Raw genomic sequence first — 20606 nt, forward strand, 5'->3', positions numbered from 1 at the left:
GCAATCAGCAAATTTGAGTACATACAAGCTGTGAAATAAATTAAGAAATACCTAACACGCTACTAATAATCAAGCATAAGCATCATTAAATTATAGACTCAACACATGACTAAACCATCAAATTTATTAAGACTTTACTGGTTAATATTAACTAACTCATTTATTTACTTCCTTGGATTTAGCAATAGATAAGGTTGTCCAACCCATGTCCCATTTGGAACATTAATAAAAGTAAAACCCCATGCCTCTTTTTGGAAACATCAATAAACATCCAACGACTACGGGCGCGACTCCGTGACCGTAGTTAGTATAAGATCTCACCTAACTCTTAGTTTTAAAAAAAATATTTAAAATAGGAGACTTGTAGATCAGACGGCCTCAATAAAAGTACACGGCTAATACCCCATGTACCCCAACCCCTGATTGTCATTACTCCAGATGTGCACCAATCCAGAGTTTTATTGCTCATCCATATTGCACTTTACGTGACTTATAGGTTTAGACTTGGTGATGACTCATATGCATTACAATACAAACATTCCAAACACAATTCAATCAAACAAGGCAAATTTCCAATTTAAATTCTTGATTTATTAGTAACAAACAACATTTGTTATTTATTCCTTTACTAGCTCCGTGTATAAAAAAAACCTTGAGTGCATAAGGAATCCCAAAACCTTAACCTCGTCTTATAAGACTTGAAATCTTCCGTTACTCATCCTGTTTGCATAATCATGAATGAGTAATAATTTAATCTTTACACCAATCACATACCTTTGCCTCTAAGCAGACCTTGCATAATTAGAGAAAAAATAATACTTGCAATATAAAATAGTGCACATCATATGAATTTCACAATGTAAACCCAAACAATTTAACCCAGTCAACCCTATACATGATACTAAGTTCTCGATCAGTCCTTAAACATGCACCTACAAGTAAGGTTTCGTAACTTGTACGTACCTTGTGTAAACAATCCGGTTGACCACTTTAAAACTAGAAGTCTCCTTCTACAAAGTCCTCTCCTAAACCAAACAATGAGAAATAAATCAATACCCAAGTAAATAAGTTTACAACAATACTTAACTACTTTAAAACCTCTTAAATCATCAAAATAAAGCCTTTAAATTGTCCCCAATAGTCAAAGTTAATAATATAACATCTCAACTATAAGTTTAAATGTTAAAATTATGAAAATATAGTGTATAACAAGTAATTCTAGCAGCTTTAAAGTAAGTAAATAAATCTGAAAATTTAGTTTAAGTATATAAAATGACCCCATAAGCATCATTACTTGAAATTATTGTTATATACCAAGTTAGTGTGTTAAAAACCCAAAAATATGTTAATTCAATGTAATTAGAGGCTTCAAAATAAAAAGTATGTGTAGGAAATATTTCAAGCATTACCCCTAGCTTGAACCCCACTATGATCATATACTAAATTACGGTGGTGTAGACACCCATTTGTGTCTCCCCAAAACCAGACCCAGTGATGAGTGTCTTTCACGTCGAATCATAATCGAATGAAACGAAAGTGTGGAAAGGTCTAGTGTTGCGGAAAATTTTATTTCTTTTCTATCTATGTTTTTGAAAACTTTATTTTAAGAAAACAGCCAATCCAGTTTGGTTGGTCCATGATATGGGTCCAATAGTGAAGTAGTTGGATGGGGCTTGCAAAGACCTTTCCAACGATATATTATAAGCCCAATTTCGATGAATATTGAGGAATTTATGGCCAATTTACTAAACTGGGCCCGGTTTGAGCTTTAAGTACGGCTCAATGATCTAGGGGAGGGCCTAATATGATTTATCATTCCTAATGCAATTAGGAATGGTTTTGGTCTTCTAGAACATTCTAGAACGTTTTATCATTCTTAATTCAATTAGGATTCTTTAGAGTTTTAATTAGGTCAAATAGCATTTTCGACTGAAATTATATTATTTTATCTTCCAGTACAGTAAAATTATCAGATTTTCGAAAACGCGTTGAAATCCAAATTGGCGTCCAACCCCAGGCCTTGGCGCCTGGAATCAGGATTGACGCCAACCATTGGCGCCTGGCGCTAACCACTGGTCTTGGCGCCAACGAGCTAGGGCTGGCGCCAAGTTAGTTTTGTGCTCTTCAGACTCTGTTTTGATAAATTATCTTTTTTGGCTGATTTTCTCTATAAATATCGTATCAAAAAATCCGGTTTCATTCATCAATTATCAATATTCATCAACAATCACTTTATGATTTACCAATAATTAAATCTCTTCATTCACAAAATCATTCATTAACTCTCTTTATTCATCAATTCAATTCTTTTCATCATCTTCATTTCTTTCAACAATAATTCTTTAGCATTCATTCTTTCTTCCTTGGTTTTTAATACAAAATTCCGCATTCACAAGATCTAGATACACCTAGCCATATTCGAAGTTGCCTTCGCCCTAGACGAGAAAGGTTTTAATTTCTGAGGGTTTGGTCCCAAATCTCTCTTTCAATTATTTAATTTAATTTCTTTGATTTATTATTTTCCTTGAAGTTACTAACGTGTGTATTTTGTAATTAGAAAGAGGTTCGAGGCATCCAAGTAAGTACTTTGATGGTTTAATTGATATTATGATGTAGATATCATGCTTAGATCGTTATTTTGATTCCTAGTATCATGTCTAGGGTATCTTTAATATCAAGTTTGATTAAAAGTATGATGCTTCCTATATTCTCTCTAATATTTATGATTATTATGATTATGATTGATATTATTATTATTATTCATGATGTTGATTATTTATTATGTTGCTTGATATGCATATTATTATATATTGTTATTGCTTGATCACCTTTATTGCATGTTTAAAGGGAATTCGTACTTGCAATCATGCTTAATAAGATAATTAATAATTTTTTTTTGGGTTAATTGTGATTATAATTTCAAGTGATCGCCAATAATAGTTTATTTGTGCATTAATATTCAACCAACATAGTTTAAACAGGTTTAGGGTTAAATCTATTGATTGTATGTTAGTCAGAAAGCGCACATGAATACGAGCAGAATAAAGTAGAGGCCTATTATTAGGGCAGGTTCAATCTCTTTTAGGTTGGATTTGTACCATCATCCCCAAACCCTTATTTGGTTCATCACCTTATGAAGTTGACGATCTCTTGGATCGATAGTGGGTGTAACCTTCACCTCGTGAACGGTTCACAAGTTCCTTAAAAACTTGTTGGCGACTCTTTTGCTCTATCTTCTTCCCTTTTGGACGCCACCGTACTTTAGTGTATGATCACAGTGGGGTTCAAGCTAGTGGGATTTTTAAGGCTTGAAATTATTCCCTACAGTTTTGGCGACTCCACTTGGGAGGATTTCTATTTTAATTCCTGAATTTGTTTCGGCAATGATTTAGAATGAGTGGATGAGACTCGAAAAGTTCTAAGTATTTCATGTGCGTAATTTTGATTAACATTGTGGCATATGCATAAAAAGGTTCTCATTGGAAAGACCATTCGTAATGAGTCAAAAACATAGGATTTTACACGTAGGAAATTTGAGAAATGTCTTTCATAACTAGGACTGAAATAACACCGCGCGAAACTGGATGATTTTATTGAGCACAAAAAGTTGTTGAGGCATGTGGGAAGTAGCGTCAGGGGCCAGAGCTTGGCGCCAAACTTTTAGCCGTAGCGCCAGACGCTACAGTTAAAAGTTGGCGCCATTCTATGTTTGCTGGCGCCAATTTCCCCCAATACCGAGCCAGAAATATGCGTTCTAATTTGACCGGTTTTTCGCATTGTTTGCTCGATCCTACTTCCTGATTGAATTTTTTCTCACTTTTTCTGAATCCCATATGTGTTCTAAATATGGACATAACCCTATGGGAATTCATGCTCTATCTACCCGATTGAACGCTCCTGGAAACAAAGGGTACATCTGAGAGGTTGAATTCACCAAACCATGGAAGCGAGTTTTTTCTAAAAACTCGCGGTGTCCTATCCACACGCGTTAACCCTTCACAGTTAGGCTTCTACGCGGTGCATCTGGACAGTTAAACATGAACCCTATTTGACCAAACCATATCCTGAACTTTAGAGAACTACAGTCATGGTTAGGTTGCGAACTCATTGCATCATATTGTGCCTACTTGACTAATTGTGCATTATTTGTTGTGCATATATATTCTATGTTCCTCCTAACCAGTTATTGATTTGTGTTGAGACTATAATTAATGACTTAAAGAAATTTTCCTAATTAATTAATTAATTAATTAATTCGAGTCAATAAAGTTTTTTCTTCTTTTAATCGGAATTGACCTAGTACGAATTTAGGCATACCCCAGTTGACTAATAATATCGAAAACAGTCCCAGACCAAGGCTCCAATATTGGTGCCAAAATCTGAGCTGTAGCGCCACTGTATGGTGTGTAGCGCCAGACATTTAATAAAAATTCTGGCGCCAATCACCATACTGTGACGCCAGTCTTGTCGCTTGGCCGACAGTTCGGATTATTTGTCGAGTTATCACCTAGGGTCTAATTAACCAGTTTTCTAATTAATTCGGTTAATTTCCGCAGTTAATAACACTGTGTCGAGTCATTAATCGAGTCTTGGTCACATAGTCTAGCCACATAGTCATGACACGAGTCTTAACATGTCACCTACACTCACTAGTCTTAGCACACACTTTGAGTATACATCACCATGGCCATGTCTTAGGTTCATGCATGAGTCGGTCTTTTCCGTCATTTGAGTTGGGGGTACATTATATTCCTAATTCTTCATATCCCTCCACCTCCATCATCTTTTTCTTTTTTCACATTCTATTCCAATCTTTCGTCACTTCCTCCATCCACTGCACGTTGAATAAAGTTTGAGTCAAATAATTAACAATAAGTATCCCCAAATTCCTTTTCCACAGTACTTGGTCGAGGAGAGAAGGACGATTAATCAAGGACAACCTCTTTATTCAAGTCTCGCTTTTTGATAAACCGATTTGTCAAAAGTGGAAGGCTAAGAAGATAATGGCAACTCAAGAAGAAGTCAATGAGCTTAGGAACCAATTGGTTACCATGACTGAAACATTGAAGCTCCTCACACTTAAGTTCGATGATCCCGTGAAGCAACAACGGATGGATCTCATGCAAGAGAGTCTAAGCAAGCTATCTAGTGACTATAAATTTCAAGGCATGAGTTCGCAAGGGGTCTCGGTGGACAAAGATCTTCTTCTGCAGAAGTTCAATGCCAACGACATCCCAAAATTCAAGGCAATAGATAATCCTTACTTCCATCTAAGAGCTTTTGAAACTATAATGACCATTAAGGGTATCGATAAGAAGGTTTTCCCCTCTCTGTTCCCACTATCTCTTGAAACCGTTTGCCAACAATGGTTCTTCTCCCTTGACAAGGAGAAAACCTCTACCTGAGAATCGATAGTAAACGCTTTCGTTGATAGGTGCAAGTGCAATATCCAAGTTGAAACCGATCATAGACAACTTGAGATGCTAAGACAAAAAGAAAATGAAGGCTTTACTTCTTTCCTTAATAAGTGGAGGGAAACTTCCGCCAAGATGATTGAGGTCCCCACCGAAAAGGAATCTGTGAGGATGTTTATCAAGAATCTCCAAGAAAAGTATTCGAAGCACCTAAAATATCAACACAATTTGAATACTTTCAAGGCCGTTTATGACATCGAATTGAAATCGAAGATGACCTTGCAAAGCAAAAAGCTACTAACAATAGTAACCACGGTGGCTGGAAAGGAAAGAAGAACGACAATCCTTCTTCTTCCGAAAACGCCCACTCTAGTAACAATGTTAGTACCTTTGATCTCAGTGAAGTTTTAGCCATAGATAACAAAGGATCTAAGAAGCAACTAAGGAAAGACTTCACCCCCATTGGGATGAGCTACGATACTGCCTTCGATCGACTCCATGCCAAAGGACTCATTACTCCCATTGGACCTATTCAAGATCCCGCACCTGAAAAGACATTGCCTAGTTGGAATCCCAGACGAACACTGCAAGTACCATCAAGGTAGGGGTCATACTACTAAGAGCTGTTGGAAGCTAAAGGAGGCTATCCAACATTTGATTGATAATAACAAGCTTCCCATGCCTCCAGTTAACAAGAAGACTGGGTGATGATGAAGCAAATGACACAAGACAAGAGGCGAGCTGCAACGACAAGATTTCGTGACCTCTTTTTTCTATTTCTTTTTCATCTTTTCTTTCCCCAATAAGTCTAGCATAGGCACCTTTTCTTTTCTTTTAGACTAATTTTGTAGATTTTTCCTTTTTCCCTTTTTAATAAAATGAGCATTTATTTCCTTATATATGATCATTTCATTACATTGCATACAAAAAAAAAATCCATGTCGAGCTAAGCACAAGGTATACCAATGATTTGAGGCACCCCTTGTAGCCACATCATATCTCCTTTCGCCTTTCAATTATACAATCCTTTCTTCATAAACCACTTTGAGCCTCGTCTAACGATAGACCCTTCTTTTTTCAACCTACATCTACCTAACCTTGGGATGGGATGGTGTGCAACTTATGCAATTCTAAAGAAAGCTTGAGCAAATTCAAAAGAAAGCAATAGAAAAAAAATAAGCAATAATAAAAAAACCAAAACAAGTGTACAAAAGGGTAAGTGTTCCAATGTCTTTGTATGAAAATATCTTCGATAAGAACACGTCTCAGATTGCGTCTCTTATCGAGTGCTCGGTACCGTGCCTGAGAAACATGAATGCCAAGTGAGTGATAGACCGCATGATCGGGATTGCCCACACTTATAAAAATAAAATAAATGCTAAAGCAAAAAGAGCTAAAAAGAGTAGAAACTCAAGCATAAATACAAAGATTCAAAAGCGAGGTTGCACACCTTGGGGGCTTATCTAGGGTATTGAGCCTTTAACCCCTTCTTCTTCGGCCTTTAGCCTAACCACGTTACAACCCTTAAAGGACCTTTTTGAGGTATACACACACTTGTGCGAGGTTCGTCTAGAGCTACGTTCGGCCTGATTCCTAACGGATACGTAGGCAACCTCACATCGAGGTGCGGCCGTAATAAACATGCATTCATATTCAGATTCACACACTTACACCATGATCATATCAAGGGATCTCCAATGCTCATCCCTATTTACTTAGATCTAGACTTGGGGGCTTGATCCCTACATCATTAGCTTACCTAGCCTAAGAGTCACCACCATTTGACTCTTTTCAATAATATATTTTCCCACACACTTAGCTCTTGCGGCCTAGCTTTAGTGTCACTTTCACACACTGCACAGATACATGACCAAATACTTCCCCTAGGAACCCTTTGTCATGAAATCACAACTTTGAAGCATGCTTTGTCATATCAACATCACTCATCAATCATAATCATCATTGCATCACGAAGTATGAAGTGCTTAGCCTCCGTGCCTAAGTCACCCAAATACTTTCATCATTGAGTCAACCATTGAGATGGCCTAGGATGGATTAATCCTTGAACCTTGAGAGATAGTATCAAATGACATTTGACTAAGCTCATTCAACATGCATCTTCAAACTTTTGATTTTCTTTTTCACGTCTTTCTTTTTCGGGAGAAAGTCGGTACCCTCCACAAAAATGACGGAAAATTTTTGCTTTTCTGCATTTTCGAGCCAATACAATGCACACACGAGTCAGGTACACATTGAGTCATGTCGTGCCATATCACTTTGATTTGAGTCTAACACATGTGTCATTACACTTCGAGTCGAGTCAACCTCGAGTCGGTCAATCACATGAATCAAGTTTATACCTTGAGTCGTGTCAAGTCAATGAGTCAAGCAATGCTAAACCTTAGGTCAACCCTAAGATGATTAAAAAGATTGGAAAAGTTCTATAGCCAAAATGAATACAGGTGCAGCAGAACAGGGAAGACCCTATCACAGCGTTCGGCGACAGAGTCAATTCTTGGCGCTAGAGATATTTCAGCAGCGACAGAGTTCGAAGCCTCTCCAAAAGTAAATAAGTGATCGACCTGATGAAAGATCGTCTCACTTAGCTTAAAGAGCCTAGGCATTGGCTCAAAAGCAGAAAAGGCACCGACGTATAGGTTCAAAGCAACGAAAGCGCCGACGTATAGGCATAGCGGAAGCAAAGTTCGAGCGAGCTTTAAAGATCGACAAGTGTTGGTTTTCGGTAATTTTCTTTGGAATATTATCGCAACAACTGAGGATGAATTCAAGTAAAGTTATTTTCGACAGCGTTCGCTAAGATTGTGGACGTTGTCACCAAAGATTTGAGAAGATAGCACGAGATGGGCGGTCTTCGACAGCATTCGCTAAGATTGTGGACGTTGTCACCCAAGATTTGAGAAGATAGCACGAGATGGGCGGTCTTCGACGGCATTCGCTAAGATTGTGGAGGTTGTCACCCGAGATTTAAGAAGATAGCACGAGATGGGCAGTCTTCGATGACTTTTGCTATGATTGGAAAGGTTGTCACTATGATTCAAGAAAAGGTTCAAGATGTAGCAACATTGATCGATGGCGTTCCCTAGATTACGAAAGATCGTCAAAACAAACAGCAAGATGGCGTTCCCTAGATTGTGGAGGGTTGTCACAAAAAACTAAGGATTGTTTCAAGAGAAATAATCTTTGATGGTATTCCCTTGGACGTGGAATATTATCACAGCGGAGAAGGTAGTTTCAGGCGAAGCAATCTTCTAATTGGAAGCAGTTACAAGGCGTAGCGCTTTTCAAGCGGGATGGCATTCTCTAGCTTGTAGGAGGTTGTCAAAACAATAGCAACAACAGCAGCAACAATCAGTTACTTTCAGAGACGTGTGCTCGACGGTGCAAGATACGCGTTTCTTAACTCTGTTATCTGTTTAACTAACATTGTTTTGAAGGTATCGGTGTTACAAGATTGATTTAGGATTGCAGAACGTTCTGAATCATTCTCCGTCCCTATCGGTACTTTGACTTTCGTTTTTGAAACATGCGTTTCTCCAAACTCAGTCAAAGCGGGGGTTTCTGTAGACACCCATTTGTGTCTCCCCAAAACCAGACCTAGTGATGAGTGCCTTTCACGTCGAATCATAATCGAATGAAACGAAAGTGTGGAAAGGTCTAGTGTTGCGGAAAGTTTTATTTCTTTTCTCTTCTCTCTGTTTTTGAAAACTTTATTTTAAGAAAACAGCCAATTTAGTTTGGTTGGTCCATGATATGGGTCCAATAGTGGTGTAGTTGGATGGGTCTTGCAAAGACCTTTCCAACGATATATTATAAGCCCAATTCCGATGAATATTGAGGAATTTATGGCCAATTTACTAAAATGGGCCCGGTTTGAGCTTTAAGTACGGCCCAATGATCTAGGGGAGGGCCTAATATGATTTATCATTCCTAATGCAATTAGGAATGGTTTTGGTCTTCTAGAAAATTCTAGAAGGTTTTATCATTCTTAATTCAATTAGGATTCTTCAGAGTTTTAATTAGATCAAATAGCATTTTCGACTGAAATTATATTATTTTATCTTCCAGTACAATAAAATTATCAGATTTTCAAAAACGCGTTGAAATCCAAATTGGCGTCCAACCCCAGGCCTTGGCGCCTGGAATCAGGATTGGCGCCAGACGCCAGCCATTGGCGCTTGGCGCTAGCCACTGGTCCTAGCGCCAATGAGCCAGTGCTGGCGCCAAGTTAGTTTTGTGGTCTTCAGACTCTGTTTTGATAAATTATCTTTTTTGGCTGATTTTCTCTATAAATATCGTATCAAAAACTCCGGTTTCATTCATCAATTATCAATATTCATCAACAATCACTTTATGAATTACCAATAATCAACTCTCTTCATTCACAAAATCATTCATTAACTCTCTTTATTCATCAATTCAATTCTTTTCATCATCTTCATTTCTTTCATCAATAATTCTTTAGCATTCATTCTTTCTTCCTTGCTTTTTAATACAAAATTCCACATTCACAAGATCTAGATACACCTAGCCATATTCGAAGTTTCCTTCGCCCTAGACGAGAAAGGTTTTAATTTTTGAGGGTTTAGTCCCAAATCTCTCTTTCAATTATTTAATTTAATTGCTTTGATTTATTATTTTCCTTGAAGTTACTAACGTGTGTATTTTTTAATTAGAAAGAGGTACGAGGCATCCAAGTAAGTGCTTTGATGGTTTAATTGATATTATGATGTAGATATCATGCTTAGATCGTTATTTTGATTCCTAGTATCATGTCTAGGGTATCTTTAATATCAAGTTTGATTAAAAGTATGATGCTTCCTATATTCTCTCTAATATTTATGATTATTATGATTATGATTGATATTATTATTATTATTCATGATGTTGATTATTTATTATGTTGCTTGATATGCATATTATTATATATTGTTATTGCTTGATCACCTTTATTGCATGTTTAAAGGGAATTCGTACTTGCAATCACGCTTAATAAGATAATTAATAATTTTTTTTTGGGTTAATTGTGATTATAATTTCAAGTGATCGCCAATAATAGTTTATTTGTGCATTAATATTCAACCAACATAGTTTAAACAGGTTTAGGGTTAAATCTATTGATTGTATGTTAGTCAGAAAGCGCACATGAATACGAGCAGAATAAAGTAGAGGCCTATTATTAGGGCAGGTTCAATCTCTTTTAGGTTGGATTTGTACCATCATCCCCAAACCCTTATTTGGTTCATCACCTTATGAAGTTTATGATCTCTTGGATCGTTAGTGGGTGTAACCTTCACCTCGTGAACGGTTTACAAGTTCCTTAAAAACTTGTTGGCGACTCTTTTGCTCTATTTTCTTCCCTTTTGGACGCCACCGTACTTTAGTGTATGATCACAGTGGGGTTCAACCTAGTGGGATTTTTTAGGCTTGAAATTATTCCCTACAGGTGGCGTCCAAAAGGAAAGAAGATAGAGCAAAAGAGTTGCCAACAAGTTTTAGAAACTTGTGAACCGTTCACGAGGTGAAGGTTACACCCCTTAACGATCCAGGAGATTGTCAACTCCAATAGGTCTGGAACCATGACTGATAGTTAGGGGATGAAGGTACAAATCCAACCTAAAAGAGATTGAACCTGCCCTAAAAATAGGCCTCTACTTTATTCTGATTGTATTCATGTGCGCTTTCTAACTAACATGCAATCAATAAGTTAACCTTAAACCTGTTTATCTATGTTGGTTGAATATTAATGCACAAACAAACCTATTATTGGCGATCACTTGAATAATAATCAAATTAACCCTAAACAAGATTATTAATTATCTTATTAAGTGTGATTACAAGTATAAGTTCCCTTTAAACATGCATAAAAGGTGTGATGAAGCAATAAATAAATAAACATACAGCAACATAATCATCATAAATAATATTTAAAATTATAATCATCATAATAATTATAAAAATAATCATAATCATATCAACGCTAAAGCATAATAATAGCAAGATCCTACACATGATACTAACAAGATTAATATAAACCCTAGCATGTCACTAAACAATAAAAATCAAAGATTTAGCCCTAACATGATACTAACATGAATATTAGGAAAGAAAATAGGAAGCATCGCAGGAATTATAATTGAAATTATATTCTTTACCCTAAACATGATACTAGGAAGATAAAAACACCCTAACATGACACTAGGAACCATAATAACAACCTAGACATGATTTCTAAATCATAATATCAATAAATCAATATAATTAAAACACTTACTTGGATGCCTCGTACCTCTTTCTATTAACAAAATACACACGTTAGTAACTTCAAGGAAAATATAAAACAAACAATTAAATTAAATAATTGAAAGAGAGATTAAGAAAGTTTAGACTAGATTTGGGACCAAACCCTCAGAAATCAAACCTTTCACGTCTAGGGCAAAGACAACTTCGAACTTGGCTAGGTGTGTCTAGTGCTAATGTATGAGGAATTGTGTTTGTAAAAGGGTTGGTTTAGAAAGAGAGAGAGAATCAAGAAATTCTTGATGAGAGTTGATGAGAAAAATTGATGATAATTGATGAAAATTGATGATTGAAAGCGGAGGTTTTAGGAGGCTATTTATAGAGAAAATCAGCCAAACGAATAAAAAGCGAATCAGAGTTTTGAAAAGAATAAAAAAACTTAATGCCAGACGCCAGACATTAGCGCCAAGCGCTAAAGCATGGCGCCAGATGCCAAGGCTTGGCGCTAGAGGCCAAGGATTGGCGCCAAACGCCAAGGCTTGGCGCCAGACGCTAGGCTTGGCGTCCAGCACTGCAAAACAATTTTTGCGGATTTTGTTTTATCATATATTTTGATCCACAAGTCCAAATAAGTCATATAATATGTCGTTGGAAAGCTCTTGAAGTTTAATTTCCAAACCAATTAAAATTCGATTAAAATATTTAGTAGATAAAAAGATATGGCTGAAATAGTGGAAGGGTGTCAGTTTTGGATAGAGTTTCATATCTCATTCATATCTTTTTCGTTATAACTCGGATTTAATATTATAATATATCATTGAAAATATAATTTCAAGATCTACCCAACCATATAAAATTTGGATAAAGATTATGAGGAACATAAATAAAATCTGAACATATTCCACTTCGTACAAAACAAGGATTCTAAAAAGGAGTAGATTTATTCAATTTCAAACTCTTTGAAACATAATTATCAATCCTAACTCCATTAGGATTTAAGAGAACCTTCTAGAATATTCTAGAAGACTATAATCAATTCTAATAGCTTTAGGAATGATAATTAATAATAGGCCCTCCTCTAGATCATTGGACCGCATATAAAAATTAAATCGGGCCCATTTTAGTATTTTGGCCATAACTTCCTCATTATTCATCGGAATTGGGCTTATAATATATCGTTAGAAAGGTCTTTTCAAGCCCCATCCAGATACACCATTATTGGACCCTCATCATGGACCAAACTAAACTGGAATGCACGTTTTTCATAAATAAGGTAAGAAATGGAATATTTTCAAAAACAGAAAGAAAATATATTTTAATAAAAACATCCTCATCAATAGACTTTTCACACTTTCACTTTGTTTGATAATCATATGACATGAAAGGTACTCATCACTGGGTTTGGTTTTGAGGAGACACAAATGGGTGTCTACAATATGAAATCTGAAAATTTATACTAGAGGTTGTAATTTGAAGTTCAAAGTTTTTTAATCATAAAATACCCACAATAATTATTTTATAGGCTTAGAAACATAAAAACATGAAATTAACATATCTAGCTCATAAAAATCAAAACTTTAATAATCTGAAAATTTATATATAATCAAAATAATCATACTTTGATGTAATTTAAACATAGAATAATTAGATAACTTGATTAGTATGTTATCAAGCCCTAAAACATGAAAAATCATGTTTTAAACCCTAAATTTTACAACATATATAATCTAAAACTTTATATAATAATTTAAACATGCTAAACTCATAAATTTATAATCTTTTATAATTTAACATACTATCAAACCATAATAACAATAATTTAGAATTGAAATCAAATAAAAATTGATGCTTTAAATAAAAAATAACAAAATAAGAGAAGTGAGAAAAAGGGAGGAAGAGATGCGGCTACTACACAAAGGGGCTGCTTGTGGCCGGAGGTGCGGCAGGTGGCGCGTCGGTGGGGGCAGCGGCGGTGCAGGGAGGCATCGGGCAGCTTGAGGTTTTTTTTTTTTTTTTTTTTTTTTTTTTTTTTTTTGTTTCACGTAGAAGAGGAGAAAAAGAGGTGAGGGGTTTTTTTTTTTTTTTAACGTGAAAGAGAGAAAGAGAGGTGAGGGTTTTTGTATTTTATTGAGGTTTTATTCTCCTAGTTTTATTAGGAATGGGTTCTGAGTAATTTGGGTTTGGGTAGGAATTAAGTAATTGGGCCACTAAGTTAAGAAAAGGGCTATAATTTTAATAAAAACTTAGTAGTTTTAATTTACTAATAAAGAGAATTGTATTACTTTTACATTAAATAATTCGTACTTATAAAACTGAAATTAAAATATTGTATAAATAATAAATAATTATATTAGAAAAATATGGGGGGATTAAAATCTACCCCTCTTAAAAGAAGTTTCGCCCTCGAAACTTAACCCAATAATCATAATTTCTCCAAAACTGTTCAAACTTTTATGTTTTGTATTGTTGTAAATTGCTTGCTCCTTAACAAGTGTACTCAACAAACTGAACTTTGTACTCAATGAACTCATACTTGGCCAGAGTTTACATACTTTTATTGTATGTAAACGCAACAATAATGCATAATGCATAATGATATTAAAAAACATGAAAAATCAAGCAATAAATGGGATAGTTGAGGTAAAGGCGCAAAATTACATCGCATTCTACCCCCCTCAAAAGAAAAGAGTTACGCCCTCGTAACTCACCTCGTCAAACAACTCCGGGTACTTGTTTCTCATCTCTTCCTCGGCCTCCCAAGTAGCCTCTTTGTACTCCTGGTTCAACCAAAGGACTTTCACTATCTTCACATCTTTGGTTCTAGTACTACGCACCTTGTGATCTAGTATCTTGACCGGTCTTTCTTCATAAGTTAGAGACTCATCTAGTTGAATAGTCTCCGGCTGCAAAACATGGGTTTCACTAGGCACATACTTCTTTAATTGGAAAATGTGGAACACATCATGCATTTTCTCGAACTCCATTGGCAAAGCCAATTTGTAAGCCACTTTCCCCACACGTTGGAGAATTTCATACGGACCCACATATTTTACACAAAGCTTCCCTTTCTTGCCGAGTGTAGACACCCATTTGTGTCTCCCCAAAACCAAACCCGGTGATGAGTACCTTTCGCGTCGAATCATAATCGAATGAAGTGAAAGTGTGGAAAGTCTAGTGTTGCGGAAAGTTTTAATTTCTTTTCTCTTCTCTCTGTTTTTGAAAACTTATTTTAAGAAAACAGCCAATTTAGTTTGGTTGGTCCATGATATGGGTCCAATAGTAGTGTAGTTGGATGGGGCTTGCGAAGACCTTTCCAACGATATATTATAAGCCCAATTCTGATGAATATTGAGGAAGTTATGGCCAATTTACTAAACTGGGCCCGGTTTGAGCTTTATGTACGGCCCAATGATCCTCCCAATTCCGATGAATCTTGATGCTTGCATGGTAACTGTTATTGTAGGAGAATTCGATCAAAGGTAGGTGATCCTCCCAATTCCCTTGGAAATCTAAAGCACAAGCTCGTAACATATCTTCCATGGTTTGGTTTGTTTTCTCAGTCTGACCATCTGTTGCAGGATGAAAGGTAGTACTCATCTTCAATGCTGTTCCAAGGTTCTCTTGCACTCTTTGCCAAAACTTTGATAGAAATCTCGAGTCTCTATCTAACACTATTTCCTTGGGAACTCCGTGCAACCGAACTGCATTCTTCACATAGACACTTGCTAGCTGCTTCTTTTTCTAGGTCTCTTTGATAGGAATGAACATCGCTGACTTAGTAAGTCTTTCCACAATCACCCAAATCATGTCATTCCCAGTACGAGTCTTTGGTAAGCCTGTCACAAAGTCCATGGATTTGGAATCCCACTTTCAACCTGGTATTTCTAATGGTTGCACCTTTCCCATGGGTCTTTTGTGGTCTATCTTCACCTTTTGGCACGTCAGACACTTTGATACAAACTCAACAACCTCTCTCTTCATATTCGGCCACCAATAGAACTCTTTCAGATCCTTATACAACTTATCTCCCCTAGGGTGAACTGAATATGGTGTATTATGGCACTCCTCCATGATTTTTCTTTTTATCTCCTCACACATATGTGGTATGCACCATCTCTCCTTGTATCTCAGACTCCCGTCTTCATGAATCTTGAATTCAGTCTCTGCACCACTAGTCATTCGATCTCTGATTTTCTGCAATGACTCATCTTCCAACTGCTTCACCATAATCTCCTCAAATATGGATGGTTGGATTGTCAAGGCACTCAACAACCCCTCTAACTCTCCTTGATTAACAACATTAAGGTTTAATCTTCTCATATCCTCACACAACTCATTGTCCACAATTAAAGCATTGACATCATGGCTTGACCTTCTGCTAAGGGCATCTGCAAAAACATTCGCCTTTCCCTCACGATACTAGATGTGGACATGGTAGTCTGTGAGAAACTCTAGCCATCGACGTTGCCGCATATTCAAGTGATCTTGGGTGAAGATGTACTTTAGACTCTTATGGTCCATGAAGATCTTAAAAGAAACACCATAAAGGTAGTGCCTCCAAATCTTCAAAGCGAACACTACAGCTGCAAGCTCCAATTCATGGGTAGGGTAGTTGACTTAATGTTTCTTCAGTTTCCTCGATGCATACGCAATCACCTTCCCATTCTGCTGTAGGACACATCCCAGACATGCTTCAAGGCATCACTATACACTTCAAATCTTTCTCTCCCACCAGGTAATACCAGCACTGGTGCAGTGGTCAATCGCTCTTTGAGGGTTTGAAAAGATGATTCACAACTCTCGTTCCACTCAAACTTGCTCTGCTTCTTCATAAGGGTAGTCATGGGTCTGGGTATCCTCGAAAAATCCTTAACAAACCTTCTATAATATCCAGCTAATCCCAAGAAACTACGAACATCAGTCACATTCTTAGGTGTAGGCCACTCACTTACCACTTTGATCTTCACAGGATCCACGGATACACCCTCCTTTGAAATGTAATGCCCCAAAAATGTAACTTTCTCCAACCAGAACTCACACTTAGAAAACTTAGCATACAGCTTGTTCTTCCTAAGAGTTTCAAGGGTAGTTCTCAAGTGCTCATCATGTTCTTCCTAAGTTTTCGAATACACCAAAATGTCATCAATGAACACGACTATAAACTTGTCCAAGTACTCATGCAACACTCGGTTCATCAAGTCCATTAATATGGCTGGTGCATTGGTTAACCCAAAAGGCATGACTGTAAACTCGTAATGTCCATACCGAGTTCTAAAGGCTGTTTTTGGAATGTCTTTATTTGTAACCTTTAACTGATGGTACCTCGACCTCAAATCAATTTTCGAAAACACACTTTCCCCCTTCAACTGGTCAAACAAGTCATCTATCCTAGGTAGAGGGTACTTATTCTTCACAGTCACATTATTCAACTCTCTGTAATCAATACATAGCCTCAAACTTCCATCTTTATTTTTCACAAATAAGATAGGTGCTCCCCAAGGTGATGTACTGGGCCTAATGAACCCCTTGTCTAACAACTCCTACAACTGAGCCTTTAGCTCACTCATCTCAACTGGTGCCATTCTATAAGGTGCTTTTGAAATAGGTGCAACTCCTGGAACTAAGTCAATGGTAAACTCAACTTCCCTCTTAGGTGGCATTCCCAAAATCTCTTCTGGAAAGACATCTAAAAACTCTTTCACAATGGGTACATCCTCCATCCTCCTACTCACTCATACTCAGATCTTGAACACAGCAAAAGTACAATGGACATCCCTTATTCACTAGCTTCTTGACCTTCAAAGCAGAAATGATCCCAAAACCCTTAGGCTTCCCTAAACGTCTATAAGACACTGCCTTACCCAAAGGATCACTTAGTTGCACCCTCTGCATCTCACAGTTTATCTTAGCCTTGTATAAACTCAGCCAATCCATCCCCAGAATTACATCTAAGTCCCCTAGGTTAAACTCAATAAGATCCAATGGAAAGATAGCTCCTCCTGTTTTCAAAGGCAAGCCTTTGAATATTTTATTACAATGAACAAGTTTTCCCGTAGGCAGACTGACTGACACATCAACATGACTCGATTCAGTTAAGTATAACTTGAGCACAACAGAAGTAGAAATGAAAGAGTAAGCTGCTCTAGAGTCAAACAGAGTGTTGACAGAGATAGAATGAATAGAAAAGGTACCAGTAACTACATCCGAGGACCTCTCAGCTTCTCCCTTGCTCATCACAGAAAAGCGCCCGGGAGTGTTGTTTCTTGCCTGGTAACCATTGTTGTTGTTGCCTGAATTGTTGTTGTTGCCGTTGCCAGACCTGTTATTGTCGTTGCCAGACCTGTTGTTGTTGTTGCTACCATTCCCAAACTTCCCATGCTGACCATTTCCCTTATTCCCCTAGTTGTTGAAGTTGTTAGGCCTCTGTTGGGTGTTCCCACCATTCCCACCATTTCCCTGTTGTTTCTGCTTGGTGTAACACACATATTCCCTGTGCCCCCTTTTGTTGCAGAACCGACAAGTTACTAAATTCCCATCACAATCTCTCCTAGGGTGGTTTCTCCTACACCTCTTACAGTGGTAGGTCCTCTCTCCATTGTTAGCATTAGAAGAACTGCTAACATTTTGGTTACCCCTATCAAACGAGTTCCCATTCCTAGGCCTCTTAAAGTTACCCTGGTTCTCAGATTTCCCAAAGTCCTTCCTTTTCTCCCCAGCCTTAGCACTCGCACTAGCACTCCTAGTATTCAGATGGTACAGGTGTGCAACTATCTCATAAACCTTGTCAAGGGTTTTAAAAACTTTTCCGGCCAGGTCTTTCTGTAACTCGTCAGTCAATCCATGCTCAAACCTCTGAGCCTTCAGTTCTTCAGTTGGTACAACCTCAGGAGCGAACCTAGAAAGGGCCATAAACTTATTATAATACTCATAGATTGACAAATCTCCCATTGCCAGGCTTATAAACTCTCGAGCCTTCTGTTTCTTCAGGAATGGAGGGTAAAACTTGTCCCTCAAGGAGATCTTAAACACTTACCACCCAAAGTTAGGTTTGGCCCTACCGGTCACAACATTGTCTCTCCACCAGATATCAGCTTTGTCCTTAAGGTACATAGCGGCCTGGTCCACTTTCATACCCTCAGGACAGTTGAGTGCCACGAACAGCTTGTCAAACTCTCGAATCCAGTTTTCTAAGAAAGTAGGGTTAGCACCTCCCCTAAAAACTGGTGGCATAACCTGGGCCAGCTTCTTAAACATCTCATCTTGGGGGTCGAGTTGGTCTCTTCGATTTTGGTTTAGATTTTCAGCCAACAAATGAATAGCATCAGCTAAGGCAGCGTTCTCAGTCATTCTAGCTCTACGCCTGAAATTAAATAAATTTGCACTCCATTTTAAATGAAACTCAAATACTATTCACACATATTCATTGAATCACAATATTACATTTGTCACATAAATTGGTTAAAAAGGGTACTTTGAGATTGCACCCCCTTGTTCCAAGAAAAACCATACAATAAAAACACGATTCATACGCAGGATTAAATGAAGCTAAGAAAATAATTTCCTCATCTCGCGACACTCTTACTAAATTTAATCATAGACAATGAAATTCTTCCCAAAATTATATTATCACAAAAATTAAACTTGCTCTTGCTCTTGCTCACAAATAAAAGTAAAATGAAGCTCTTAAACTAAAATATCAACTTCTTATAATAACTTATATAAAGGTATCAATCCCAAATAATAACACTGTAGCACTAGCTACTTATTAAAATTAATCATCCAAATCATACTATAATGAGGTTCTAATAACCATTGTCAATGGAAAAATGCCTTATTCATGCTAACTCCACCCTAACAAAAATAACCCTTAAGGTATCACATTGCTGTTCTTATCTTTCTTCTCATTATAATTATTAACATCAAAATCAGGATCATTTTCATCATCTGAGTCTTCAATAATTATTGCCTTGTAGAGCGGATTCGGATTCCTAGTAGCTCTCTTCCCAGCATTTGGATATTCAGGTGGTGGTTATATCCATTCAAGCTCATCCTCATCTGGAAATTCAATAAGAGAATACTCATGGAACATTCTTTGGTAGGTTTTAATCTTATGCTTTTTATTCTTTGCTGTCTTAAACTCATGTATGTACTGGTAGTCTTCCTCATCAGGATTAGTTGGCGTAATAGTCCTTTCAAACCTCTCTAGAGTATCTTCAGTTCGAGTATCATTCTCATCCTTAGACACAAAAATGGGGTTGTTCCTAGTACCATTATTCATGCTTTCAGACATGATTACTGAGTCACTCATCCCTTTTCTACGTGAACGCAACGCAACGAACATTCAAAAAGCATAACGCAAGCACATCACAAAATAAATCAATTAGAACATAATTACAACATGTTAAATAAATAAGAAAATAACACTTCATGTGATAATTAAATGCAAAGATATGTATGAAATATGCATGCATTCCCTTCTTAAGTCTACCCAAAGCTCACCAATTAGACAAAATAAACTTCAAAATTGTTTTAAATAAAATGGTTTAAAACATACTTAGTTTCAAATAAAAAAATTTTTGTCTTTAAAATTCAAAATTTCAACCATTGAATAGGCGCCTAAGTCATACTAAGCTAATTGGCTTTAGTGATAATTAAATCTAACCTAAGCTCCCAGATACCACTTTGTAACACCCCAATAATTCTCTCTTAAAAACCTGTGAATAACCTGAACGATTCCAAGAGAAAAACTGGCGTGCTACCTCCACGTGTTCAAACGTTAAGGCTTTTTCAGAAAATAGCAGCGGAAAAACTAAAACAAATATATATATATATATGTATATATATATATATATAAGTTTCAAAACCAATAACCAAAACCAAATTAAATCTTACAACTTGGAACCCTTAAGGCCCTTATTCAAAACTTAAACCAAT

General features: G+C 36.9%; 1 protein-coding gene across 1 annotated transcript; it reads right to left on the reverse strand.

Annotated features, from left to right (window-relative positions):
- Nucleotides 1-18071: 18071 nt before the first annotated feature.
- Nucleotides 18072-19019, reverse strand: LOC110715185. Its single transcript, XM_021893758.1, has 2 exons — nt 18706-19019; nt 18072-18567 (listed from the first exon to the last, which is right to left on the reverse strand). The coding sequence occupies exons 1-2, from the start codon at nt 19017-19019 to the stop codon at nt 18072-18074; spliced, it is 810 nt and encodes a 269-aa protein (XP_021749450.1).
- Between the last annotated feature and the right edge of the window lie 1587 nt (nt 19020-20606).

Source organism: Chenopodium quinoa, unplaced genomic scaffold, assembly GCF_001683475.1.
Source record: "Chenopodium quinoa cultivar QQ74 unplaced genomic scaffold, ASM168347v1, whole genome shotgun sequence".
Taxonomy (NCBI): Eukaryota; Viridiplantae; Streptophyta; class Magnoliopsida; order Caryophyllales; family Amaranthaceae; genus Chenopodium; species Chenopodium quinoa.

Excerpts from the sequence above, each read along its gene's own strand:
- LOC110715185 (XM_021893758.1), bottom strand. The coding sequence starts at position 19,019 with ATGACTGAGAACGCTGCCTTAGCTGATGCTATTCATTTGTTGGCTGAA. Across the intron at positions 18,568-18,705 it reads GCCAAACCTAACTTTGGGTG|GTTCGCTCCTGAGGTTGTAC; the intron begins GTAAGTGTTTAA and ends GGCCCTTTCTAG.